The sequence below is a fragment of the Dermacentor andersoni genome, chromosome 6 (assembly GCF_023375885.2).
Source record: "Dermacentor andersoni chromosome 6, qqDerAnde1_hic_scaffold, whole genome shotgun sequence".
NCBI lineage: Eukaryota > Metazoa > Arthropoda > Arachnida > Ixodida > Ixodidae > Dermacentor > Dermacentor andersoni.
In genome coordinates this window covers 18,172,031-18,199,841 of record NC_092819.1, presented here as the reverse complement: position 1 = coordinate 18,199,841, position 27,811 = coordinate 18,172,031, and the positions used below count along the sequence as shown (strand labels likewise).

The 27,811-nt window shown below is 45.5% G+C and overlaps 1 protein-coding gene across 3 annotated transcripts; it reads right to left on the bottom strand.

Moving 5' to 3' along the window:
• Window positions 1–310: 310 nt before the first annotated feature.
• On the bottom strand, window positions 311–24,008 carry Jwa (PRA1 family protein Jwa). Of its 3 annotated transcripts, XM_050169948.3 has the most exons (6): window positions 23,807–24,008; window positions 22,754–22,899; window positions 22,603–22,674; window positions 22,055–22,190; window positions 7,723–7,802; window positions 311–925 (listed from the first exon to the last, which is right to left on the bottom strand). In XM_050169948.3, exons 1-6 carry the CDS (start codon window positions 23,986–23,988, stop codon window positions 900–902), a joined length of 642 nt encoding a protein of 213 aa, XP_050025905.1. In that variant the 5' UTR covers window positions 23,989–24,008; the 3' UTR covers window positions 311–899. The 3 variants fall into 3 exon arrangements, 2 of the variants coding, with proteins under 2 accessions (XP_050025905.1, XP_050025906.1); XM_050169949.3 differs by lacking the exon at window positions 7,723–7,802; XR_008610347.1 differs by lacking the exons at window positions 311–925; window positions 22,055–22,190; window positions 22,603–22,674; window positions 22,754–22,899; window positions 23,807–24,008 and adding an exon at window positions 11,506–13,464 and having other exon boundaries at window positions 7,719–7,802.
• Between the last annotated feature and the right edge of the window lie 3,803 nt (window positions 24,009–27,811).

Genomic DNA, 27,811 nt, shown 5'->3' with positions numbered 1-27,811 from the left:
GAAGGCGCTTTTTGCATTCCGGTCCAGTCGCAATCAGGCCGGGCATCGAACCCGCGACCTTCGGTCTTCGTTTACGGAACAGAAGGGCGCCAGGGCGTTGGCCAGGGCCACGACGCCAACACCGACGCGTAGCTTTTCGTAAACGCAGCGTGTGCGTTCCGCTGATTAGATAACCAACGTTAACGTCACGCACTTTTATTTTCTTCACTAGTTATACATGCGTGTCGGCCAGGATAAATGACAAATTAAACCAATACGTTTATTTGCTTTACAGAGAAGGTCTGCTCAACAGGAACACACCAGACGAAAATTTAGCACTGAAAGCTTGGCTTTATTCATTTGATTTCTTCGTTGTTACTGCAGCTTGACTCACTCACACGTGCAGCCTTAGGTTGGTATAAATAAGTAATTCATATACCGTAAAATCCCGAGAAATGCCGCACCCCCGAAAGATAACCCACCCCTGACTAAGCCCCCGGCTTAAAAAAACTGAAACTTACCCACATGAAAGTTGCCCACCAGACTGAAAGTTAGCCCACCTCATATTTTCGTTCGATTTTCTCTCGATTTTAGGTGGGCTATCTCTCGGGACTTTACGGTAAGGCACACCGCACATTTTTTGCGGTCCGCAAAGCAAGCACCGGAGCAGACAAAATTTACAACAATGCGGCGAATAAAATTGTGCGAGAGATCCAAGAGTGGAAACGACTGTGCGAATGCATTGCAAACATGTAGCAAAATAACACAAGGAAAAAGAAAGAAGAAGAAAAGGCGAAGTCCATTCAGCCTCAAGGCGAAAGTCGGTGCAAATGCGACGTCGCTCCAGTCGCGTTCCAGTCTCCAAATGCATGCTGACGAAGATTCACGAAGTTGCTCCAAAATGGCACGGGAAGTCATCATCACCGGTTCCTGTTAATTTTCATACCTTGAGGGTGAAAGACAAGACAGACAGACGTACATTAAAGCTCTGCCACCGAAACACTACCCTTCGGTCATTACTTTTAAAAAAATAAAAGAATGCAAGTCAAGTAAAAACGAAAAAGCCACATAACTGACTTAAAGAACACGCCGATGCAAAGCACGCACAACGGAAGTGAACAAACGCTAGCGCGCAGTTGTATAGAAGTTTGTACAAGAAATAGATGGTGCGAGGTTATGCCATAGAAACACAGCAACGCCACAGAACTGGTCTCAACGGCGCATCAACGGCGTCCGTGTATGCGTTTTTTTTTAAAGGTGCTTTCAAGACGGAACGCGCCAGTTTGTCCGTCTGTCGGAAACTGACATTTCGCTAGTTTTCGATGCGCAACTTGAGCCGCGTTTACATGAATGCGACAGCGTCGCATCGCATCGCATTTATAGCGCATCACATTCATGTAAACAGCAGTAATGCGCTAGGAAGGCGCATCGCATTAATGCGCCAGGCGAGCGTAGATTTACGGGCGCGAGTCGACTCTCGCGGAGCATGTAAACGCAGGATCGTCGCATTAGGAATGATGGGAAGGAATTGGCCACCAACATGGCGGCGGTCCCGGCTGCCCGCTTCGAATTGAATTTGGCGTTGCTTTTGTAAAATGCACTTCGTTCGCAGCAAATGATTGTGTAAACGGCTTTCGCTTAGTCTCAGGCCGCTTCGACGACAGAGTATTATGGCTAACCTTGTAGTGTTTTCGAGATCGCAGCTCGTTTCGAACGGGTCGAAGCCTAACGAAAGAAACATTCGAGATGTCAGCGCTACCTATCTCTAGAGTCGGGAAATAGCCACAACGACGGCATATGGCCTCTGAGATCCGTAGATATCGCTGGTCAACTAAAACTGTAAAAAACGTGCGCTGCTTAGCGTACGCTACACTATAGCGTATAGTGTACACTATAGCGTATAGTGTACGCTATAAGTTGCGTACGCTAAACCAAAACTGTCTATTTCTCGGCACTCAGACACCAACGTGCACTCCGCCCACTACCGGATACAAGTTAGACCGGAAGTCGGCTGCACTTCCCTTATGCGACACCTTGTGGTGCTGCGTTCTCGCGAGAGTTAATGCGCTACATGTAAACGGCGTCGCATCGCCTTTCCCAAATGCGCTGGGAAATGCGATGCGCCGCTGTCGCATTCATGTAAACGGGGCTTGGAAGGGAAAAAAAAACGCGCATTGAAAACCCATGCACTTCCCCTCGAAAAGTTCAGCGCGTGGCTACTTTCGCATTCTTACATGCCCATCGGAATGCAGCCACAACGGTCGCGGGTTGAACCGGCGACCTCATTCTCGACACTAATGTGGAACTTTTCGCTAGACGGTAAACTGCACTTGCAGTCGATTTTGATCCAGTCAAGTTGAGTCAACGACTCTCCCTTTCTCTCCTTCCGTTACGTGTTGATTTGATGTCGGTAAACATATCTGGTAATTCGCGAGGTTAACTAATCTAACTTTCATCAACCACTGCCACTGGGTGCAAATGCATGCACGCGCACTCATTGCTGCCACATGCAAAAATTTCGCGCGTGTCAAATCGAATTTTTTCCCCAAAATGTCCGTCTTCTTTCAGAGTTAAGCTTCAGTCGTTCTATAAATGAACAGCTCCTCACGCGCACATATTGTCAAATCACAGATCCAGGCGTGTAATTTTCTTCTGAATGTATAGTTACAGTGGCCACAAAATGATACGCATATTTCCTTATCGTGAGTTTCTCATTCTATAAGAAAACAGTTGAGTAGGGGGTTTTCCATGCCCGAGCACCTACACACGCTTTCAACGTTCAAGTGCATTCTACTCGTTTGTCAAGTTGCGGCTGTTTCGCTGGCTTTTTAGTTCTCGCGCGAACCTCTTCCTCTTCTTTTAAATAAATTATGGGGTAAATTTACGTGCCAGAACCACTTTATGATCGCCGTAATGGAAGACTCCGTAAATTTTGACCACCTAGTGTTATTTAACGTGCACCTAAATCTAAGTACACGGGTGTTTTCGCATTTCGCCCCCATCGAAATGCGGTCGCCGTGGCCGGGATTCGATCCCGCGACCTCGTGCTGAGCAGCCCAACACCATGGCCACTGAGCAACCACGGCGGGTTCTTCTACTTTTGCATTTTTTTTTGCGTGGTTGTGTCGGTAGTTTTGACCAAAAGACGATTGTTTATATTTGCTACGTATTTCGCACCTATTAATGAAATACTCAACTATCACAGACAATGTTAAACGCGAGCAATGACTACTTTTGCTTGTTTCATTTTCTTTTTAAGAACACAAGTTTATATGCGTGAGAGTTGCTATCTTTCTCCCACGTACAACGTATGCGAAAAGATGGGTGATTTCTCGAAGTTCGGTGCAAAATTTTACTACGTCAAAAAAATCTAGTAAGCTACAGGAAGCATATAAAGAAGACGCGCAAGACTGAGTAAAGGTTGCGAAAAGAACAAATAAAATTATTGCTTCTATCGGCTTCAATCTTGGCGGCGCGACTTGATTCCTGAATTTTCTTAACGGGAAGCCGTATACTAGGGTAGCTCCGATTTCCCTATTCGAGTGACTGTGAAACGAAGAATCACCTCATTACAGAGGCAGTTGCTAAGCAGCTTAGAATGATATTTGTTGCAAATAAGAGTGAAATATTAATTCTCTATCGACTATTGGATGTACACTTTTGAGATCTTAAACAAACATTTCAGGAAATTGGTAAATAAAATATACATAATTATTACTAGTTTTTTTTTTTTTATAAATCCGTACCTTCTAACCAAAACACGCATTGAAATTCTGTAAACTGCGTATATTAAATAAAGCGTCTGAACCGGGCAAAACAGAAAAAAAAAAAGTTTAAGTGGATTCCTTAGTTTACGCGAGTCTTACACGAGTTATGTTCACAAGTCAACATCGTACATATTAAGATGCGTTCAAAAGGCACCCCCTTTTTTTCGGTTTTGACTCGCAAATTGTTAAGCGTTCACGTTGTTGTACGATTAAAATGTGGTTTAAAGTCCGACCGAAAGCAACACAAATTCCATGAGAAATGCGGTTACGGAGGCCAGCGGATGATTCACTTAGGCCACCTTGGTGGGGTGCTCCATATCGCGCTCCCATCGCTGGGTAATACACGCGCATTTTTTCGCATTCCTTCGCAACGCGGCAGCCGCAGATGGGTATCAAACCAGCGACGCTGTGCAGAAGCTGTTTGTCGCACTGTTTGTCATATCTATTGTTTTCTATCGCAGTCACAAAATTGCCACCAACTTTACCGATTCTACACACTTACAAAAATGTTTCAAACTTCATCATTTTTGTTGCGCTCATTGAAACTCACTATAAAGCTTTCACTAAACTTACTAAAGGTATCTGCTACCGGCAGCCGAGCGATTTAACCTTTTCTCTCGCAAATGCGACGAATACATACATTCAAAAATCGATTTGGTCGGTGACGAACAAAGCGATTCAGTTCACCGTTTCAACGTGTTTAAATGAGAAAGAGAAGTTTCTCTTCAAGGCGCGTCTCACTCGCGAACGGGCATTTATTTTGCGCTTTTTTTTCCCTTTATTCCTTCTGAGGACGTGGAGCCAGTTGGAGTCCACCGGTACGGCTGAAAATGAAATCATTACGAAACACTTCTGGACTTGAAACTGGCTCCCTGCAATCCCGCATCATTTATTTGATTCCAACCGTTTGAACAGTTGGGCTTCTTTAAAAGCCCAAACACGACATGCACAGAGACGCCTCTGGGCTCATTACGCGGATGAGCTGCCACAGGCTGCTATCTAACTTACACACTTAGAAAAGGTTTGCTCAACATCCGCTGAACCGGTCTTGACGAGCTGCGCTGCAATAAAACGTTAATAATATATATACAGACAGATAAGCAGAATAACTTTTACTTAAGGTTTCTATTTTCTTGCAAGTATTGCCATAAATCGTAAAAGAATTCGCAAAAAAAAAAAAAAAAAAAGGACGCGACGGTTAAACAGCTAACTTAGGACTGCCAGAAGAATCACTTGACAGAAGCAGTACTTTCACTTCATCGGTCTGTCGTACTGGGAAATTTAACAGCGCTGCAGATACGGGGCAGATACACAGCGCGTGACAACTCACAGCCATATATATACGTGGTAATCATTTTTAAGTTTCCCGGAATTTTTTAAGATCGCCTGTGGCAGATAGCGTAATTCTAGTTCTTGAGCTGGATTATTCGAAGAGGTGGATATCACTAGCACGAGAAATCGAAACACATATTCAACTAATTAACAAAAACACTAATTAACTTCCTAAATACTTTACCGTACATATTGCAATTTACGAATCGTAGCCAATGATCTTGCAAGACGTATCCACTTGAAATGAATCTTCAGGATGACACTAATTTCGCGAATTATTTCCCAAAATGTGGCATGAAATACATGAGCGTTCTGCAGGATGGCGCATATCTCCATACTGGTGTCAATCTGGAGATTCATTCCATGTGGATATGCCTCTCAAGGTCACCGGCTACAACTCGTAAATTGCAATGAGTGCACAAAGGTAATTCATTAAGAACTAGTAATTTTTTGATTTATTGAATATGTGTTTCTTTTTTTCGTGCAAATAATGTCGGAGTCTCTGAATAATCCAGCTTAAGAATGATTACCCCGTATGTTGTGCCACTATGTAACAATCCTAGAACCCACTTTGTACCGTTACAAGTTCCCCAGATTGACAGATACCACGCTACTTTGAATTGCATCAATTAGTATACGCCCACGGCGGACGTCTTAAATGAAACGTAAGTGAACCTAACAGGATGAAATAACCTGATTCAAATTTAGCACTGCTGAATATGCGTCTACGTAGCGGTGCTCTATACGGCCCGAGCTCGATCCGACTCGCGATGGATTAACTCTTTACTTACCGCAAGAAAGGCGCTCATTCTGGGTGCTTCTTTTTTTAGTTTTTAGCGTTTTATGTCAAGGCGTACTTGTATCGTATACCGTTAACATAACATTGTATACTGATTTGTTTTAAATGGAAGATGAAACAATTGCTCATGGAGTTTTTGAGAATTCTTGAGTTCGAACTTCAAAGAAGCACCAAAAGAAGCACGAAGAATTATACCACGCAAATATATATATATATATATATATATATATATATATATATATATTATGTTGACAGTGATGCCCATAATACGCGGCAAAGCCATGACTTCGCAAATGTGAAAACGAGTAAGCGCTTATTGTGCTAGGAGCATTTGTTTTTACTAATTGCAGCAAGCACATGGTTTCTTTAATGCATTCTTTAGGATCTAGAAGCAATGTACGCCAGGTTGGGGAGCATCCTCCTCATACTCGGTTATTGTGTTAGAGCAGCTTTTCTCCGCTAGCAACTGGTCTAGTGGTGCGCCTCGAACTGAGCCTTCACGTGCTTTGTACAGTACTTTAGAGTACTGCACAGTAATGCGCAGTGTTCCACAGTATTGTACGGCACTGAGTAAATGCATTTGCACAGGCGGTGTTCAAGAATAAGACATTAGAGCTGCTAGTCAATCTTCTGCCGAAGGTCGGTCTGAAATAAGACTGTGTGCTGAAAGCACCACGCGACGCGTGAAGCATTGCTCGTACGGAATAAGCTGTACATACGCTGTCGAAACGCTGACGGATAAAAGCTATATCCACTCTGGGGGAAAAAACAACAAAATTGCCCCCCCCCTCCCCCCTAGTCGTACTAGTACTATATATCTACTATCTATATTAGTCATAAACAATCATCAAAACAACACGCACTCCTTAGCATGTACCGATGTTTGACATATCGTTAAAACAGCGTACACGTCGTATCTGAAGTTTAGACAATCCGACAGAAGCTTCTTTGTCTTCATTGCTCCTGTCATATAAAATTATGTTGCAGAGTTAATCAAAGCGCAATTTTGTATTGTTTTATATGGGAAGTATTAGGGGCTCTGGAGCCTATAGTTTCGACAATACCTCGTGTCGAAGTTTTTTTTTTTCAGACTACCCAATGTGCCGAAAATTGTCAAATCTGACCAATATTGAAGTACAGTCGTCATTTCTGACGGTGCACCTCGTTGCGCGTGGAAAAACCTCAACAGTAATGTTCAACAACGTGTCAAAAACCCTCGATCAAATTCATTGATGTATATGGGCACAGTGAGGAAAGCATAAAACACGATCGACACAAGCGCTCATACATGTGAAGTGGTTGGGACTTGCAATGGGAGAAGCGACTCGAGAGCTGATAGGAGACTATTCGTGAAAGCGGGAAAACATGTGAAATAATAATAATAATAATAATAATAATAATAATAATAATAATAATAATAATAATAATAATAATAATAATAATAATAATAATAATAATAATAATACTGAATCATTGCCAAATGCGATAGCAATATCGCGTCTCTCGTGTTTATGTCGCTTTCACGTGCGTGATGTTGCTTATCAATATCGTCTTCACGTGTAGACGAACATGCGCGGCAAGGCGCCTTCGAGATGTTGCGGCACGCTACTTTGCGTATATATGCGCACCTATCTCGGCGGCGCACACGACACACAAGTGGGCTCAGACAAACGTGTTAACGAACCGGTGCGAACGCGACGCATACAGCTTGATATCAAGAAAAAGAAACACGGTAGCCTCGGGATGCATGCTACATGCTCGTGGAACCCTGTGTTCCCGGGCTGAACGCTCAGGACAGAGAGTGAGATGCAGAGAGTGCGTTTCACGAACGTAACGGCGACGTACGTTGTCCGATCTGGGCGAGCTTCTCTTCCAGCTTGTCTGCCAGTTCGCTTCCGGCCTGAACAACCGTCGCGGCGGCGTGGCTGCAACATGGGAAGGGAAGGAGGAGTCCGCGGTGGCCGCAGGTTAGTGACGCCAACGTGCGACTGCGTGCGCGCAGGGCTGTCAAATGTGGCGACAGCAAGCGTGAGCGCGTGAAAGCACGATGTTATGCGCGCATGCTGCGGGCTTCAACTGAACATTTGTGAAGGTGCATCTCCGCACTTTCACGTTTGCTATACCAAGTCTTATAGCGTTGCGGCGCGACTCGAGTCGGCCCTGGTGCATAGGCAAGTTGTGGGGCGTAACGTCCCAAAACTACCAGAGTGGCAGTTTAGCCACGTTGGTAATCCACAAGAACGACTGAAAAAGCGCGATTAGTTAAAAGGCACGTACACACATACACACACAGGCGCTACGTTACAATGCAAAAAAAAAAAAAATTGCTGCTGGTTTTCTTGCGGCACATTGCAAGACGTGTGGCGGTCATCAGCATGTTGCTTGATACCTGCAGAATTGTTGGCCGAAGCAAGAATAAGCTTTAGAGAGGTTAACGAAGCGAAAGAGATTGAAGTGCTTGGTGAAGTGGGCGTGCGAGCATGTCATCTATCGCATTAACAAAAGAATAAGCTAATTTTCTAGGAGTGCCAGCACGGAATACTTAGAATTGATAGGTTGCGAAGAATCTGTGTTGCTTTTTCAGTTTTGCGCGCCGATTTGATCAGGTTACACTGATGCCACTTGTGTATAAAGTATACCAATATGATCGCAAGAATAAAACGTTGGAGGCGCCTCTGCGTGCGTGCGCGCACGTGCCTTTTGTTCGTCCACGTTCACATTTTCACACTGGAGTTTTACGTGCTAAAATCGCAACACGATTATGCGGCACGCCGTAGTTGGGGACTCCGAATTTCAATCGGCTGGGTGTTCTTACCGTGCACCCAATACACACGGCCGTTTTTGCAATTCGGCCCCATCGAAATGCGGGCAGGGTTTGATCTCACGCCCTCGGGCCTATAGCAACGCAACGCCATAGCCGCGACACCACACGGTGGTTAATTTTGGGGTTTTACGTGACGATCTGATCATGAGGCACACAGTATAGTGGGGGACTCCGGGTCAGTTTCGCGACGCCTAAGTTTCTAACTTGCACCTAAATATAAGTACACGAACGTTTTCACATTTCGACGCACTTTAAACGCGAGCGCCGCAGCGGGGTTCGAACCCGCGACCTCGAACTCGGCAGCGCAACGCCATAGCCACTAATCGAGCTACCGCGGCGGGATCGCCCGAAACTACACCGTGGGTTCTGACGGACGCCGTAGACTTGGGATTAACATTAACCACCTGTGGCTGTTTGACGTGCACCAAATGAATGGTGCAATAGCGTTCTTGCATCTCACTCTCGTCGAAATGCGGCCACCAGCGATCTCGCGCTCGGGTGGCCTTGTTGGGTTTGCACAGGCCTGCGCTCCAACAACACAGTGTCACCTGGTTTTTCGGAGTCACTGCTGTCCCGATTTTTAATTCAACTATCATGAGTTACTCCTAAATGGAACATGTTTATGTGACGTGCTAACCTTGAGATTAGTTTTGATGCAATAATATGCGCGCTTCTATACAATACTGAAGCTTTTCGCCGGCAACGCATCTGCAGTAAGCAACAGACAGCATATACGCTTCCGAACTCGACTCAAGCAGCTACGCATGTGCGAGGCCATTGGTCAGTGCTTGCATATTTCAAACATTGGTCGATAAACGTATTGTATTGCCAAAACTCGGCATCCGAACACTCTTATATAGTTACTAGTTCCACTATATAACAAGAAATGAGATGCTGGCAGCTCTTTATACTTTGCTAATCTTGGGCAAAGCTGTGATAATACTAAATACAAGCACTGACGTATAAATCGTGTTCTCGGTCGCGATCGATTTTCAACTTATGCTAGTAGTCAGCCACAGAGGAAAGCGCAATTCTTAACGATCAGACACAAAACGCGTGCGCTTAGCCAGCCCCAATATTGGAGGACCTTGTAGAAGGCTAGTACTCGTCATGTCTTGGTGACGTCAGATCAGAGATAGTCAGCATAATCATTAAGAATGCAAACACGGTTCCTTGATGGAAACATCGATTGGAACCAAGAGGAAACACATCAGAACTACAATTATTATTTAAACTTTAAGATCCACTTTACTTAGCAAGCGATGGAGCATGCACCAGTCAATAAAAAGCTCGTTTTTGTGTATGACTATTATGCATCGGTCATTGCGCAAATTGTGCACACGGAGATATACGCACATGCCACCATTCGTAGCGAATGGAGACACGTTAATTCCGCAACCATAGCTAAGTCACGGAAAATGCTATAGTATGCGGAGTGCCGACCGAAGTAATTTGCCACGCTGCCGATATGCGAGCTTTTATTGCTTCACAAAAAAAAGCAAACAATTCAGAGCAACAATTTCACTGCCACGGTCTATGCGCCAAGATTGCACGAAAATTGAGCGATGAAATAGATATAGAGAATGAAATGGCCACATTCATGACAAATGTACACATTGAATTACACCCCAGTTGATAGAACATCACATGCTAATCTCGTGCCGCACACATATACATGAGCGCAAACTGCACAGTCGTATGGCGTAACAAATATGTACAAACGTAATCTTAAATCTTAAAAAGAAAACGAGACGAACCTATTATCTACGAAGCTGTGCGAAATATACGAAACAAGCGGCGAACAGATTGCAAATGTAATGTGCGCACGAGATGAACCGAAAAAATGAGAACGTGCGAACGAATGGTACCGATACCACTCAAAAGATGCATGTGAAGCGTGTTCACTCTTCGATTACTTTTGATGCAATAAAATAATTTAACTTTCATGCGCGCTTGTACAACAGCGGAACTTTTCGCCGACAACGTGTATGGCTTGCTACGCGCAGCGGTTTCATTGCAATAGGGCAAGAGTTAATTCCCGCGAACTGCAGCAAACATTCAACACGCTTGCGAAAAATTTAAGCGATACATTGCACGATTCGGGCGAAGCCTTGAAATGTTATACATCGCACGTTTGCAATTTAATACTCTTTCAATAAGTTTATATGAACTAGCCAGAATTACAGCGACTGCAGTTAGCACAGACGCTGTCAAAGATGCCGATAAATTATAGCGATTAAACTATCGCGAATACACCCATTTCGGCGACCCTCGGTAAGGATAACATGCGCTGGCAACAGGCACAGCCTGTCAGTGTGGCTTGCGAGCTGTTTTACGCAACCGAGTATCAGCTGCAGCGTGTCTGTGTCGTTATACTGGACCACATCACATGGATAGATGTCGTCAAAGTTTCCAGAGCGCCGCAACCTAACATACATGAATGATATGATACTGGCAGTGCCTGCTTGTGACCATCAACAAAGACGTCATACGAGGCTACCAAAACACCGTTCCATTAACAAAGCTTCTTCGTTAACGAACCTACTATCACAATATCAGCAGCGCTGAAGGTCAGCATCATATGAAAAAAGAAATGTACGCAAGGCAGTCGCTGAACAGCATCACTCGTAAGATCGTGTTGTATAAACAACCCTGTCACCCGGAGATCGAAGCAAGCACCGCATCTCACAGCTAGATTCACATGCGCGCGTCACTCACAGTAATCCCCAATGCCATATGCGTATACTATCATCACAATCGCTAAATGCGAGCACAGCTCGACGTAGTGTCAACGGTAATCTCACCGCTCGTTCCACGTAGTTGACTCGCATGCACGGCAGTCGGTACATAGCAGTGTACAAAGAAAATGCGGGCATCGTTCAGTTCCAGGAACGGGAGACAGGCGTACAACCGACGACACTGCCGCCAGCTCCAGAGACAGTCGACGGGCTCAGCACGGTCTGCAGCTCGACGATGTAGTTGATGGCCATCTTGAGAGTCTTGATCTTGGACAGGCGCCGACTGCCGTTCTGCAGGCGCGGCGGTATCGTGCTACGCAGTCGATCCAGCGCCGAGTTGAGCCGGTGCATGCGACGCCGTTCCTGGTGGTTCGCCAAGGACCTGCGCCGTTCCAGTTCGGCCTGGGAGAGGCTCCGCTTGCGAGCGACGCTGGTAGCACGCCGCGACATGGCGGACGTCGCCTGCGAGGGGCAGGCGGCAGCCGAGAACTTGGCGTCTTCGTCGTCCGCTCCGGCGGGCGACCGGCTACCGCCAGGCGCAGGCGAGTAGCCGGCCTCCACGCAATCTGGGCAGTCACCGTATACGCAGTCGTACGCCGCAGCGGCAGCGCTGTACAGGTACGAAGAAGGCGGGGCGTCGACGTAACTGCGGTCATATACTGCGTACGAAGGGGTGTGGCGACGATGATCCGCCAGCGTGGAGCAAGGCAGCGGCACATCGTCCAGCGGGTAGAAGGCGGCCGAGGCGACTTCTGGATACGGCGGGCGGTGCATCAGAACAGCCGTCGACCCGTAGCAGCGCTCGTAGGCAGTCGATGCAGCAGTCGGGGCACCGGACGACTGATAATGCCGCTGGTAGGCCGTGGGCACGTCCAGAGCCGAAACTTCGGCGTCGGCGAACATGGAAGTGGACCCCGTTTCTTCTATGATAACCGGGAGAGCAGTGTCTTGGAGGCTAGTTCAATTTTCACGTCTGCGCGCGTGCGACCTCGAGATCGGTTTCTGACTGAAGTTCTGCACTCAGCATCGGTGGCTTGGCTCTTTTTGGGCGCCTTTCCTTTTTTACTAATACATTTTTTTTCTTTCGCTCTGTCTTAAGCACCGAGGAGGAGCGTCTGCAGCAGGGAGGGGCCGCCGTGTGCAGCAACAATAACAACAACGCGAGGAACTCTGAACTTTGTCCCGCTATGCAAAGGATGGCGGGGGAGAGTGTGCGGCAGGGAAGCGGTTCACGTCGCTTCAACGGCGTATGAGCTGCCACGAGCTAGGATGGTGCGAAGGGCAACAGCTAGCTTTGGCCGGAGGGCGGCAAGCTCTTGTTTACTTTCTTCACAACGCGCGCAGCGCTGGTGTTGCGCGAGGAGTTGGTGCTGCTGGCTCTAATTATAAAGTCTACGGGAAGCGTCCGGAGACAGGCGGAGAGAGGCGGGCTCATTGGACGAACGTGCCTCAGGCACCGACGATGGCGGCGATTTTCTCCCCCCATGCGCACTCTTGCTTTTCGCGCCGACGCCAGCGTACGTAGCGTGGCGCGAGGAACAGAAACAACAAAAGAAGGAACGGAAACAGGAGAGAGTAGGAGGGGGAACTCCCCAAAACTTCGTGTAGCTTCCAACGCCTCGGTTGCAGCAGACGGACTCTGAAGAGAGCACGTTTGGCAAAACATCGCACGCGCAACCGCGGCAGCTTCTTGAACCGCTGGGCGAACCGACCAATGGGAAGTTATAAAAAGAAAAGAGGAAGAAGTGGGTAGAGGGGCAACCGCGCTGCCTTGCGCGTAGGCGCTCAGACGAAACGCCCTCGCTTCACCCTTTCCCTTCCTCCCAGTTTTTCGCCGTCTGCGACGCAGACGGACAACCAATGAGCGTGCGGAGGAACACAAGGTCCTCCGCTACATGAGAAAACAAACGAAGAATCCACTTTTCTGCAGCCGGTGACGTTTTTTACCGCACCCGCGGCTATGGCAGCGACAAAGGATCAATTTAAAGAAACCGTGGGGATGTCAGTGCTGATGTGAAGAAACGAAAGTGCCCGCCCGAATTCGTTTAGATAGCACACCACCCACACCGAAAGCCCGCAATCCTTCCGTGGCCCGGAGCCGGCGTACACTATTTCCTGTCCATTGTTTCTTCCCACACGCAGGTCCGCCGTGGGCCGCTCGACCAGATGTCGGTCGGCTGTGTCAAAGCAGCGCACCTACCTACACATGCAACGACAGCGCGCCTGAAGAAGCGAAAAAGAAAGAAAGGAAGGTATCCCGCTTCTCCCACATATGGTGGGGAAAGAAGCGGCGGCCCACCACCCATGCTGCCGTCGCCACTTTTCCGAGGTTGTTGCCCCCCGTCCAATTGCGCTATCGCCGCCACCTTGGCCGTTTACTTTGTCCGGTGCCGTGCGCTCACAGGATCGGGTGCAAAACTGCTGGTATAAGGAAGGCGGGACGAGTGAAACGGCGACAAGCACGCCGCGTCCGTCGGAGGTGCCGAACGCACCGCGGCCTGCTATCTGTACCTGCCTTGGGCGTCCACATATGGTATATACCGCCGAGAGGCCGCTATATGCACGGGTGGGGGTGCAGACGCGCCTTTCACTAAATGCGAAACACACGGTGTTCGTAAACACCACCAATCCCTGGTGACAACGTACGGCGAACAAGATCTCCGCACACGCCTGCCTCTTTTTAGAGAGCAGCGCGAGCATTTATGAGGCTCACTTGCGGTCCACACCGCGCAACACGGGCAAGAATGCGCTCAGGCGCCTACAAAGGCCCGTTCCCCTCCTTTGTGCGCACTGTGCTTCCGCAGCCTCCGTGTCAGCAACAAATGACGTCAGGATAACGAACCATCTGGATGTCTGGAAAAACATGCAGTGCTGTCACATTCTTTACGTATCTTTATCGTCGCAGGTGAAAGCGGCGCAATGGCTAAGCACCCACAGAGGTAACTGAGCGGCTCTGGCGTTCTGCTGACGAGCAGGGGGCCGTGGGTTCGGTTTTTCGGTCGCATTCCAACGAGGGCGGTTCGGAAAGGCGCCCGTGCACTGCTGTAGTCCCATCGTAGCTGGTAATTAAAGGGGTAAATACATGATATTTCCGACCGTTCATTTTTTCGCGTTAAACGAAGGTCCTAGAACTCTAAACCATAGAAAAAATAGTGACAAGCTTCAAAGCGCCGTAAATTTGATCTGCTATGCTGCTACTCACAACGAGCAGCAGCATACGAGGCGACCGAGCGTGCCGTAGCGAGGAGTGTCAAAACGTCGCCAACGTGCTGCTCCCACGTACTGTGACGTCACGACACAGTAGTCGCCTGAATATTAAACCAAAACTCGGTGTAGAAAAGCCATTAAATTATTTACCGCGCTATGAGGTATGTCAATATTTTTGGTATGTTTAGAGATCCAGGACTTCCATTTAACGCAAGAAATGAATAGTCAAAATAGCATGGCAGTAATCCTTTAAGAGTAGCCTTTCTGTGCGGTTGCGGTGCCATTTTTTTTTTCGCCGACTAGAAGTGACAGGCCTGCGTGTCTTACAACGAAGTTTATATCACACTAACGTGTTGTGCACGTTTAGCGCAAACTTACTTTTTTTGTATTTTCGTGTTCGCGTTCGACTTGCTGGTGATTGTAAAGGCTAACGTACTTAAGCACTTTAAACTGGCAATAATTTCCTTGGCTACCTCCGCGACAATAAAGTTTCCCTGTTACGTAGTTATGTCTGCCTCGCCAAGTGATTCATAGGGTCGAAGAGGCGGAATTGTGCAGACTGCCACAGCCAATACTTCACATCCACATTATGTACTTGCACGGATCAAATGAATTTTTTTTTCAAATAGTCTTCAGACGTTAATATCAGCTAATCGTATGATCACGTCGCATGTGGGGTAACACATAGTCGCGTGCTTGGTCCCTTACTCGAATAATACAGTATTGATATACCAAACTGTATTGTACGAAATTTGACCATTTGTCGCTGGTTGAGTGATTTGCCACAACATTGAATGCTGCCCTTGCGGTCAACTACTAAAATATGACCTGCACGCAATTAACACATGGAACTCGACATGGTCAGCGCCACTGAATCTAACTGAACGTGACGGCATCCTCGACAAATCACACCGGGGCGTCCTGGGGCGAGGATGATTGGATGAAATGGCGCCCCAGTGCGATTTGTCGAGGATGCCGTAACTTTGCCTTTCCCTAACCGTGGACGCCCGATACAAACTTCTTATACCACAACAACTCATTTCAGCATGTTTCTTCTTGCAAGAATCTCGGTGTTCACAGTCTCAAATGGAAAGCCCACACAACGCTCGCTCGGACTGCTCAAATGCGATCTTAAACATGCCCCTTCTGACTTGCGCAAGCTAGCTTGTATAACAATAATTCGAACAAAAGTTGACGATGCTTCCGCTATTTGGGACCCTGTCCGCGTACTCCCCTACGCATAAGTACACGGACCCGATATTCCGCGATAAAATCAACCTTCTTCGCCTACGAATGTAACCTAATTCATGAATACGTTCCGAACTTTCCAGTGCACTGATCAATTTAAATTTGTACATATGGATTATGAATAAATTCAGCTTTTTTCAGCGAGCCAGCAGTCCGTATACTTTTCTTTTTTTTTCTTTTTTTTTTTTTTGCTCACGGGTGTACGTTTAACTAACGACATTGCAGCCCTGCAAAACCGTGCCGCTCCGTTGACCTGTCCTGTCTATTCACGTTGTTCAAGCATAACGGAACTAAAAAGACGCGCCAAACTGGAGGACCTGGCTGTCATGCCACCGTCAAATCAACGAAGATGGCGCCAGCGTCCCTGAAGTTGGTGCCGTGCGGATAGGGACGCACGAACACATACGCACGCACGCATGCACGAAAGGATACACACTTTTCAAGCATTTTAATAATTTCCTGCCTCTTACATCCAGCTGCAAAAGCCTCGAGCGGCTTCCTGAACCGTCACCCATCAGAATATCAGTTACCATAAAACTCGGACGTCATAACTAACAAAGGGAAAAATACAATGAAAAAAAAAGAAACAGAAAAGTACTGTTTGTTTCCTTCCGAATTTTCTGCGAGGACTGAACTCAAGCGCCAATAACTTTTTTTCTTTAATATACAATTGACTATTTGAACAAATATTTATGGGAGAAGCTGGCCGGAGGCCGGCTTACCAGGCCCGTCTCATTAGCATATATATATACGGTACAATATAGAGTTCAAAACTTTGGTAAGGTTGGGAACGCCCGACGGGATTTCCTGCTACGCTAAGGCAATGCAGCTAAGGGCGGCGTGTAATGTTTTTGCTGTCTTCTTCTGATAGCGAGGGTTACGCTGAGGATGGGGACACGGCCTCGCGACGACACAACGCCGGCGGCTGCCGTCGTCGTCAGCCTATAACGAAAGGACGGCCGGCCTAAACAATCAACTGAGGTCATAGCGCTGGATTCACGCGGCCAAGACGACAGGGCGTGCACAAACTATCGAAGTTGATAGCGCACGTCCTGTCGTCTTTCTCGTCTGTGTGAATCCAGCGCTATGACCTCAATTATTGCATCGAACCAACTAGCCCAAACATCTGCAATCCTGGCCTAAACAAGTCTAGTCTGCAACTCTGCTGTCGCAGTAAAATCACTGAAAGGCTGACGAACATCGAACCAATCTTTGCAACTAGTGGGCCAGCGGAAGTGCTCTGGCGCGCGCGCGTGTGTGAAGTGGGCCAAGAGGTTCGTCCCTTTGTCTGTTTTGTTTTTTTGAAGTTACTTTATTACTGTTTCTTAGAGTAACATTTTCCTACTTTGCCGGGTTTCGCTTGGCTGTCTGGTTGTTAGGTCGACCGCTACATCGCCGGATGGAGATTATATATATATATATATATATATGAGAAACCAACAAAGACACCAAGGAAAACAGGGGAAATTACTTGTACTTAGTAACTGAATTAAAGAAATGATGAATTAATGGCAATGAAGGTGGTTGAAAAAGCAACTTGCCGCAGGTGGGGAACGATCCCACATCTTCGCATTACGCGTGCGATGCTCTAGATCACGTACCCGTGACGCCTGTGGTAGAAAGGATGTTCCACATCCGCCGCCAAGGTTTGTGAGTAATGGCGCTGGCTAACACTCCCAAGGTTAGTTCTAGTAGTAACACATAAATACCAGTGCCTCCTCTATAGATTTTTATAGAGGAGGCACTGTAAATACCCAAGAAAGCGGACGGGGAAACCACGCCGCGGCAGCTCGATTGGTAGAGCATCGCACGCCTAATGCGAAGACGTGGGATCGTTCCCCACCTGCGGCAAGTTGTTTTTTTCAACCACTTTCATTGCCATTAATTCATCATTTCTTTAATTCAGTTAGTAAGTACAAGTAATTTCCCTTATGTTTTCCTTGATGCCTTTGTTTGTTGGCTTCTCATGATATGATCAACAAAAATCGGGCCCCTCGGTTAACCCCCTCTAAAAAATCTTTAAAAGTTGCCTGTGGCAGATATCACAATACTAGTTCATGAGCTGGTCTACTCGAAGCGGCGGGACAATACTTGCACAAAAAATTGAGATGCAAAATCGACTAATTAATAAAAATCACTAAGTTTCTAACTTATTACATTATGACCCATATTGCAATTTACAAATTATAGCCGTGGATTCGCAAGGCGGATCCATTTGGAACGAATATTCAAGATGACACCAGTTTCGAGATATAAGTTCCCAAACTTTACAGAGAAATGCATTGGTGTTCCAGTTAATTTGTTAACAAAATGTCGTTTCATGCACTGAAGCACACTGAAGCCCCCCCCCCCCCCCCCGACCGTTTTTTCTTGCGCATTACACTGACACCAGTTGTCACGTTCCCCACCAGCTCGCGTGGCCTAGTGAACTGGCCTGAAAATCCATGCACTGGTGTCTTAACTATAGCTCCAGCTCTCACTGACCACCAAGGTTGTTCAAATCAAACACCCTTTGTTGGCACTGATGAAAAGTAATTTACATTTTGTATGACCAGATTGCCTTATTAACACGTGAAAGATTAGCTAACACTGGTAAAATTACGGCTATTACACACAGGCGGACCACGACAAGTTCTAAGAAAGTAATGTTCAATGAGCGACTATATGGACATTGTCCAGGTGGCACATGGGGCGGTATTATGTACTGAATTATTTAATTTTCCATTTCTTTCGCGTTCGGATGCCAACGTGTTGCTGCTAGAAATAATTAAAACTAAAATGGATTGTTACAAAATATGGTGCCATCAAAAATCATATTATGTAACGACATCTCTGAAAGCTGGTATAAAAATCAGATTAAGTGATGGCCTCCCAACATTGCCCGATAAAAAATTTTTGAGGTGATGGTGAAGCTGCTGAGATTATGCTACTGGGACCAGGCTGGACATACCAGTGTTCTTTATTGCTTTACTATATTACACTATTAGGCAAAGCATTTATTCACTTTCACTGGACTTACGCAAATATGAATTGGCATCCCATCGTGCCTTTTTGAAAATAATGTGCTGCTGGCATTTAATAACTCGCACAAGGGCTCATGGAATCAGGGATGGCCTCAGTGGTTTCCTATGTCACTTTTCATTACAATTAGAAAGCATTGGACAAATTCACTATGTAACGCTGTTGGAGATACATTGACATAAAAACTGCCTGTGCTGTGTACCAAGTATCAGAAATCTCGAAAGCCATGGAAATGAGTGCACAACAACTCCATTTAATTTGTGCAAGGTTCATTGCAAGACACCATACTTCATTTCCATGATATTTGTTGCATGTGCCTTTTTGAATCATCTACATTCTGCAGTTTTTTTCTTTTATCAGCAGGTTACTGCCTGTGGCGGCCAAAGACACTTTGAAAAAGCAATATGCCAGTAAGGAAGTAAGACTGGTGCAGCAGCATGCTACTTGACCACCACTTCAGAAGTGCTTTGACGGGGGCTGGCTAGTATAGCACAGATTATTGAGTATGGTTGCAATGCACACGACGGGGGCTGGCTAGTATAGCACAGATTATTGAGTATGGTTGCAATGCTAAGGTGGCACACACAGAGACACCAGCCCATAAACATAAAGTGCATATAATTCTTGCGTATCAGCACCCCTGTGTCTGCCGCTTTAGAAGCACAGCCATACACCATACGGTTGACCATCCCGCTGCACTTCAGTGCTTCATAAAAACTGTGATACGATAAACCACATAAAGTAGCTAGAGGAGTGTCTAAAGTGTATGAGCACAATAAATAAAAAGATGTGCAACAGTTAATGGGTGCCTGTTAGAATGCTACGAAAGAAAGAAGGGTCCCAATTTTCATCCAGAATGTCTTAAATCTGTGGTCAATCTTGTTATGCAAGAATGCTGTCACATGTTGAGCTCCATTCTGACACCTGCAAGAAGTGTAAGCAATAGTCTTTGCTAGCTGCACATATGCCTTGAGTGAAGCAGCTGCAAGTGGTTCTGCTTATCATTCTGAAGCCTATTCTCTTCATGAAACACCATTTATCAAAAATTTCGTAAGAACTGCAACCACGCTACCATGCTTTCTTTTGAAGGATACAATGTAACATGAGTAACAAGTCCTTGCGTTTTACAAGTTGCTCTAACCCCAGACGTCAGGAAGTTTGGCTTGAATGCCTGCCCACTTATTACTAAGCATAGTAGGTCCTCAGCACTGTCTAGAATGGTCTGTTAGATAGGTTTAACCCAAGTTATCCCACAAAAAATATCTGAATAACCAACTCATCAAGATATCAAATGTATGTATTGGATTCTTTCATGAAAGGCTGATTTTCTGGCTTCAAAACACAGTGCAAACGTATTATACATGTTGTTCTTTGTGCAAGGTACGGAGTATGAAGCAAGGTAACAGAGAAGACACAGAGAAGTGCCAAGTACCAATTGTTTAATAGCATACCCAGATATAAAGCAAAAAGGACTTCCATGCATGCATAGCACACAAAGTGCAGCACGGTACAGCACCACAAGAGCTGCCGTTCAAAAAAGTATATTCCAGAACAAAACAATGTGATAGATGTGTTGTGTGTGTTACACATTCTCCGTACTGAGCATGCATGGAAGTCTTCTTCACTTTGTGTCTGGGTCTGCTATTTAACAGTTAGTAGTTGACACTTCTCTGTTTCTTTCATGTTCTCTTGCTTCATGCTTTGTACTTTGTGGCAAGAACCATGTGTATAGTAAACCTAAACACCAACTTGCCCAAGTTCTTTTGGAAAAGCTGGACAGTGCACACTGTGAGCAATGCAATGTACAATAATAATTATCAGCATAAAAATGGAGATAAACGAACAATTTACAGAAAGCAGGCCGTCATTGTTCACACTACACAAGACACCTTTAATTGGCCGACACTGCTACGCCTGTGGGTCAGCACATGCTAGAGAAACAGAGAGCTATATGCAACAAAGTGTTTATTTTGAATGAGAAAGATTATTCGCCACTTTATTTTCTCAGATTAGCCAACACACACTACAATCAGGGCATAAGCTTGTGCTTTGAAATGGAGAAGTTCATTTTCAGTGGCTACAAGAAGTGTTTCATTTGCATCTGATGGCGACTTATTCACACACACTTATGAGCCAACCCTGTTTTGCAGCACCTGCGGTCACAAACGCTGTCAATGTCACAGCAAAACAGACTGGACACAGGGCTTCCCAGATTGTAGGCATGGTGTAGTGCTGAATCAACAATCTAGGAATCCATGTAAACTAAACAGATTTCTTGTCACAACTTACAATGTGAAAATTTCCGGAAAGACTAATTAGCAGTGTGTGCATACAGACTACCACGACTGTTATCAAGGAAGCAATAAACATTATAAATGGTCAGCAAAGGTTCTGAATTAAAAGTACACCTTTGTTCTTTTAAACAAAGCAAAGCATAGTTTTCTTTCCTGTAGCACTGATTTGATATTCATGGCTTTGTAAAGTTTTTGTATTGCAAAAGCACACAGAAAGGCGTTTGCAAAAAAAAAAAAGCATAACATGGACAAAAAAAGAAAGAAAAACAAAGAGATCACTTTTGAAGCAACAAAGCAACAGTATATATATATATATATATATATTGCTACAGAGGCTGCAAAGGTTACAAACAGTACAGTAATGAATTTAAATCCCAAAAGCTGTTTTGAAACAGCAGCCAGGATGCATAAGCACCCCTGTGATCAGTAAGCATATTTTATTATCACAGCAGATGTTTGTTATTCATGGAGCAGTGGCACATAGTCACGCTGTTGATTACAATACAGCACACAGACTTCACCAACTTCAACTTGCAGAATTATTGCACTGCTTTCTGCCCACTACGCATAACGACGTAAAGCGACAAGTGGCACTGCCTACACTTTGGAACATTGTGCAAGCATTGTTTATGTTAGTTGGCTAAAAGGATGATGCTCAGTGATTCTTGACTAATTCATTTCAGATATAAGGTAGTTTTAAATAAGAAGAGTCTCAGCCTGAAAAATCAGCATACCCTAACATAGCCAAGCAGCAGAATTAAATTATGTGTAGCACAGAGTGGGTGGCAGTTGTCATTAATGTGTTGGCAGCTGAGGAAGACCTCTGTGTGTGCGCGAAGACTTACGATCCAGCTTCTGGCTCCTGTCCCAGTGCATCAAGGAAGAGTCCCATTGGAGTTTTCTTCAGCCCAATAGTCTCAATCTTGTTTGTCAGCTTATTCTTGATGTTACGCAGCCGCATTGAAGCATGAATGAACACCACTAGAAATGGACACATGTAAGAGTATGAACTTCAGTGTGCCGCAAGACCTTTTCTGCTAGCAAGATTCATTCACTAGAATTTGCACTTATTGAACAGACATTTCCTCCATACTAAACTACACACAGGGCTACTGCATTGCATCATATCAAGAAATGATCCGAGGCATTTTGCTAGCTTTGCATTTCAATGACAATATGCTGCCTGAACAATGCTTGTTGTAAACGACGACCCTCTGCCTGATGTTAATTATTTAGCATGTAACTGACCAAGAATGTTGATAGGGGAGTAGAAGACTATCAGTAGTTATAAATAACAAGAAACACTGTAAGTAATAAGGCTGACGATAAATGAACAAGCAACATATATGCCTCCAACGTGAGGGTATTTAGTATGGGACCTTCCAATACTTACACATTATTGGCAGGAGGATGCCAAACAAGAACACCACCACGGATCCGAGAACGTGAACAATAAAGTAGCCACCTAGAAATCAGACAGGATTCTGTTCAGCCTCCTGGATTATCAAACAATATCAGTCTATGATGTCAACTTTAGCTCATACCTGCCAGAATAATCAGGATACTGAGAATTGGGTGGTCTCTTTTGAACTTCGTGGCAGCTCTATTGGAATTGGTAACATAATAGAACAGGCCGAATGCTACGGCCACGGCAAGCATTCCGCACAACATTTTGGAAGGGTGGAGGATTCTGCGGTACAGAAGAGAATGTTATAAGGTATAACAAGCTCCAACTTGCCAATGTGTAGTTCGCCACATGAAAGATCGCACGTTACCTGATACGCCGCTTACGTTAAACAGTTGTGAATGTCGACTTTCTTAGCTGCTGATATGGAGTCTCATTACCACGGTAGCAACGCAAGAAAAGAAGACGTTGGGGGTGATAAGTATTTCATTTACCTTTTGCTAATCGATTATTTTTTCTGTGCACTTTTGCGGTAGCATGTGCTCGCTTTAAATGACTCGAGTTAAACATGATGCACGCATCCTACTGTATTTGATCAACAGTGGCCGAAGATGGGTCTCGGAATCCAACTTTTTGACAAGTAGACTTCGTCAAGGCAGCAATAGTTGTTGACCTGACGAAGACAAGTCCTTTTGTCGAAACGACCCCCGGCTGAGGCTTCTCTTGTAGCCCACTGAAGATCACTTCAAGACTTCACCTTCCCGTGAACATCTGTGTTGCTTGAATTGTTTATGGTCAGTTAGAAGGTGTCTTATATGCTCGCCAGAAAATGCTCGCCATCATATGCTCGCCAGAAAACAGTCCTCTCTAGAACGCATCTGGAGCCAAAAGAAGGCACGAGAAAGAGTAAAGTGAAGTATATCGTGGCAAACGTTCACTTGAAGTCGAGGCACCGCGAATCGTAGGTGGATGCTGTTCTGCGTCTCTGCCGCGTGCACGGTTACGTTTCACGAGACATGACATGCACGCCAGGCAACAGATTACAAACCAACTACTTTCCACCTACGTGCCGAGGAATCGTGAATAGAGTTATGGAGCGTTATTGGGCAACCTCTATGGTTCTTCGTCGAGCGCGCGAACGCAGCTGTTCGTAAGGCTATAATTAGGGTGGTGTCATCCATGTGAGACTCACCCAACGGCAAGGAAGGCTAGGATGGCAAGGACGAAATAGTTGGACTGGTAGTACAAGAGGTTGTTGACGACTCTGTTTCCCCATTTCTCCAAATCCTTAACGTTTGGAAGCTGAAAGCGGGCTGATTCGAGAAGAAAATCATCCAAACTCCGAAGCGGAGCTACTTCCACTTCGTTCGCCATGTTGATTCGGAAGAAACAGTCGAGATCGCCCGAGGCGCCCTCTGCAATTGGTTCTTGTTCTTGTTTCGGTTTCTGACTGCCAAAGGTGACCGTAGCAGAGTCGGTTTAATTAGCTTTATGTACCATGGTGACAAATGTAATGTTTAAAAATGTGCCGATCGTGTCTGTGAGGACGCGACCGTTGTTGGAGATTGTATGGAGCAGCCCACACTGCTTTTGTAGTCTGCTTAATTGCATAGTTAATCAAGATAAACCGATCAACTTCGAAAATATTTACCTTAGAGCAGAACTTCCTATGAGAAAATTATAGAGCGCTGTAGGAAAAACCGCATTCAGCAGGGTCTCACTTTCTTCTCGTAATGCATTCATTTTTTTATGTGTCCTAAATTAAGTCTCCGAAATGTAAGAGAGAGAGAGGAGAGAGAGATGTGCTCGATATGCCCACTGGCGGTCTGCGATTGCAGTGTCATTTATGGCACCTTCGGCTGGTCGTTTTAGCGCTCTAGGACGCTCTCGCGAGCGGCGTTGTCTTCGGCTGGTTGAAAGAGGGTGCGCGCCCTGCGTCGTCGAGATTGAAGCGCTTCTCGCAACCTCATCACAGCACAGCGTCGATGCTGTTGGCGACGGTCCGCCGTAACCTAGGCAACCTAAGCCGCTGCATGCTGGCGTCTCGACGAACGCTCGTCCCATGGCGCGTCCGCCGGTTGTCCCAGCAGCGCCGGAAGCTTTGGATAGGCGAAACATCGGACGTTGGCAGTAGTCACGTGGGATCAAAAATCTTATGGGATATCCTGCAACCAAACATACTGCCAAGAACTTGACAAAGTTCAGCACCTTTTGTCCAGGCTTATATTTAATAAATCATGTCGTTGTCACTTTCTTACTGATCCAGGCACGTACCCAGGATTTGTTTTTCGGGGGGTGGGGGGGTGGGGGGGCGCAAACCAAGGTAACTTTTCTATGCAAATGGGGGGGGGGGGGGTACCTTTACTAGTACAAATGTTAATAACGCCCGCCATTCGCCATAACGACGCGTAAACCCGCAAAAGAGAAATGAAGTAAGGTGTATCTCACAGGTACGCCTGTGAGATACACCTGTCCTTTACTAGGCGAACTAGGAACCACATCAACCTCGCGCAGGAAAGAAGCGCAGGAAGAACACTGCCAAGAACAAATAAAAAAGCGAAAGTGTAAAATAAAGATTTCTATGGTAGCATACTACTTTAAAAAAACAGCAGTTGACAACCAAGGCCCACGGCCCACGCAGGGTTGTGTTACACCGCCAGCCAATCACAGAAGCAAACAAAATCGTCGTCATGCGGTCTTTTCAAAATGGCGTCGTACTTGATACCTCCGGAGCATCTGCTGTTCTTGAAGAGTATTTTCATCGACGGAACCAATGAGGTGTGCAACAGACATGGACAAAATGTATGAAGTCCGAGCACTTCACTCGCCAAAGTCTAACTGCCATGGTTGCTTAGTGGCCATGATGTTGGGCTGCGAAGCACAAGGTCGGGGGATCGAATCCCGGCCACGGCGGCCGCATTTTCGATTGAGGCGATTACACCCATGTACTTAGATTTAGGTGCACGTTAAAGAACCCCAGGTGGTCCGAATTTTCGAAGCCCCCACTACGACACGCCTCATGGTTTCGGCACGTAAAACTCCATAATTAATTAATGAAATCTTCAAAAGTCTGAGGTACAGTTGATTTCACTGCTGAGCCCGTTTTACTTATGAAACTTCAATGCCAACTGAAGCACAAGCTTTATAAACGGTGAATTGAAGTGCAACATGACAATATACTGCATAGTTGTAGCGAAGCAAGCATGTTATTTCAGTTAAATAAAGAATTAGGCATTCGCCGTTCCATTATAATAGGCGAGGGAAAAGGTACAAAATTACACGCTAATAATTTTATTTTTGTGGTTACCGCCCTATTTGGGTAACAGAAAAAGTTTGAAGTAGGAATTATTAGCAGCCTCGCGGAGGAACAGTGGCTGGCGGTTATGAGGGCGTGTGCGGGGCTTCACTGTAGACTTGAGTTGTATTGAGCGTTTTTTGAATTAGCTTTGGAAGAATTATGGAGGAATGTACATTTGCGGAACAATCACAGTTCTTTCGGATCCCTCGTTTTACTGCTCTACCAAGTTAAGTGCCACAACCGACTCATATTGTTATTTGGGAAGTTTAGTAACGATGCGTGGCCGTCAGTCCCGTACAACCGTGTAGAGCCCAGGACGCTGCGCTTCCAGACGTACTGCGCCCACCGCGGAAGGTTAGAAAAACACCTATACATATGCACAGGAGAGAAGTGGTTACGGACTCGACTGATAACTGTAGAAGCGTCATTCAAAACACACGGAATTGTTCTACACTTCCGGCGGCGTTTTCTCTACTTCCTTTTTAAATAAAAAGATGTTGATGCATAAAGATTTTCATAAGCAACGGTTAAATTTGTTAATATTCACTTTTTATACTCGTTAGGCTGTTGCCTTGGCTCTCTCCCTCAGTAGATCGCTTAATTTCTCAACTCCTTGCGACCGGAAACGCCTTTCCGGGGTGGTCGCTCTGCCATTTGAGTTCAAATTTTCACTTTCGTCTGTCATTTAGTGTTTTTGGAAGCCTTATCATGTAACAGTATTATATTCTACGCTACAAACCTCGATGCTTCTTTCCTTTTTTTTTCTTTTTTTTAACAGGCCCTTTTACATCTATTACGGGACACAAATCCTTCAGCAATTTTTTCCACAACTTCTGACCTTTTTGCGGCAACCATTTGCTTAGAGTTTTTGTAAAGCTAGCCATACACAGCAGCCATTCTTTCTTAAAAAAAATGGTTTGCAACCAGGCTCTAAAGATGTGGATAGACTATTTGTGTAGTTTTTTTTATATGACAATTAGTAATCGTGCTTAAAACTGGTCCTTTGTCCGTGATAATTAACTGTCTTTTTTACACTAGTCAGTACAGGCATAGTGCCTAATTTATACCGATATAAGTATTCCTGCCCCAAATATATGCGTCTGCATATGACTATTCGGTATTGAATACTTACTACTTCTATTCGATTCATATTTGAAAATTATGCACTTTACTTATGTATGCTAAATATATATTTAAGCAGAATACGAATAGTGAGTTGCTCCATACAGTATCCAACAACATGCATTTTAGTCGCGTCCTCCTAGAGTGCTTCGGTATATTTTTCACCCCTGCGCCTTGTACATTCTAGAACACTGCAAGATGCACTATCAGCGGCCGTGTCCTATCTCGCGGGATGAGAATCGTCGTCGTCATCATCATCATCATCATCATCATCATCATCATCATCATCATCATCATCATATTTGTGTCCACTGCAGACGAAGTCCTCTCCTTGCTATCTCTAATTAGCCCTGTGCTGCGTCAACCGATTCCAACTAGCCCCAGCAAATTTCCTAATTTCGTCGCACCACCTAGTCTTCTGCCGTCCTCTACTGCGCTTCCCTTCTCTTGGTACCCATTCTCTCACCCTAATGGTCCAACGGTTATCTAATCTGCGCATTACATGACCTGCCCAGCGCCATTTTTTTTCTCTTGATGTTTATTAGAACATCGTCTATACCCGTTTGCTCTCTGATCCAAACAGCTCTCTTTCTGTCTCTTAAAGTTATACCTAGAATTCTTCGTTCCATCGCTCTTTGCGCGGTCCTTAACTTGTTCTCAAGCTTCTCTGTCAGTCTCCAAGTCTCTGCCCCATATGGCAGCAGCGGTAAAATGCACTGATTGTATACTTTCGGTTTCAATGATAACAATAAGCTCCCAGTCAGGAGCTCACGATGT

Coding starts and splice junctions, on each gene's coding strand:
- Jwa (XM_050169948.3), bottom strand. CDS start 23,988: ATGGCGAACGAAGTGGAAGTAGCTCCGCTTCGGAGTTTGGATGATTTT. Junction 22,675..22,753: donor TATCCTGATTATTCTGGCAG/GTATGAGCTAAA, acceptor TCTGATTTCTAG/GTGGCTACTTTATTGTTCAC. Junction 926..7,722: donor GCTCGCCCAGATCGGACAAC/GTACGTCGCCGT, acceptor TTCACCCTCAAG/GTATGAAAATTAACAGGAAC.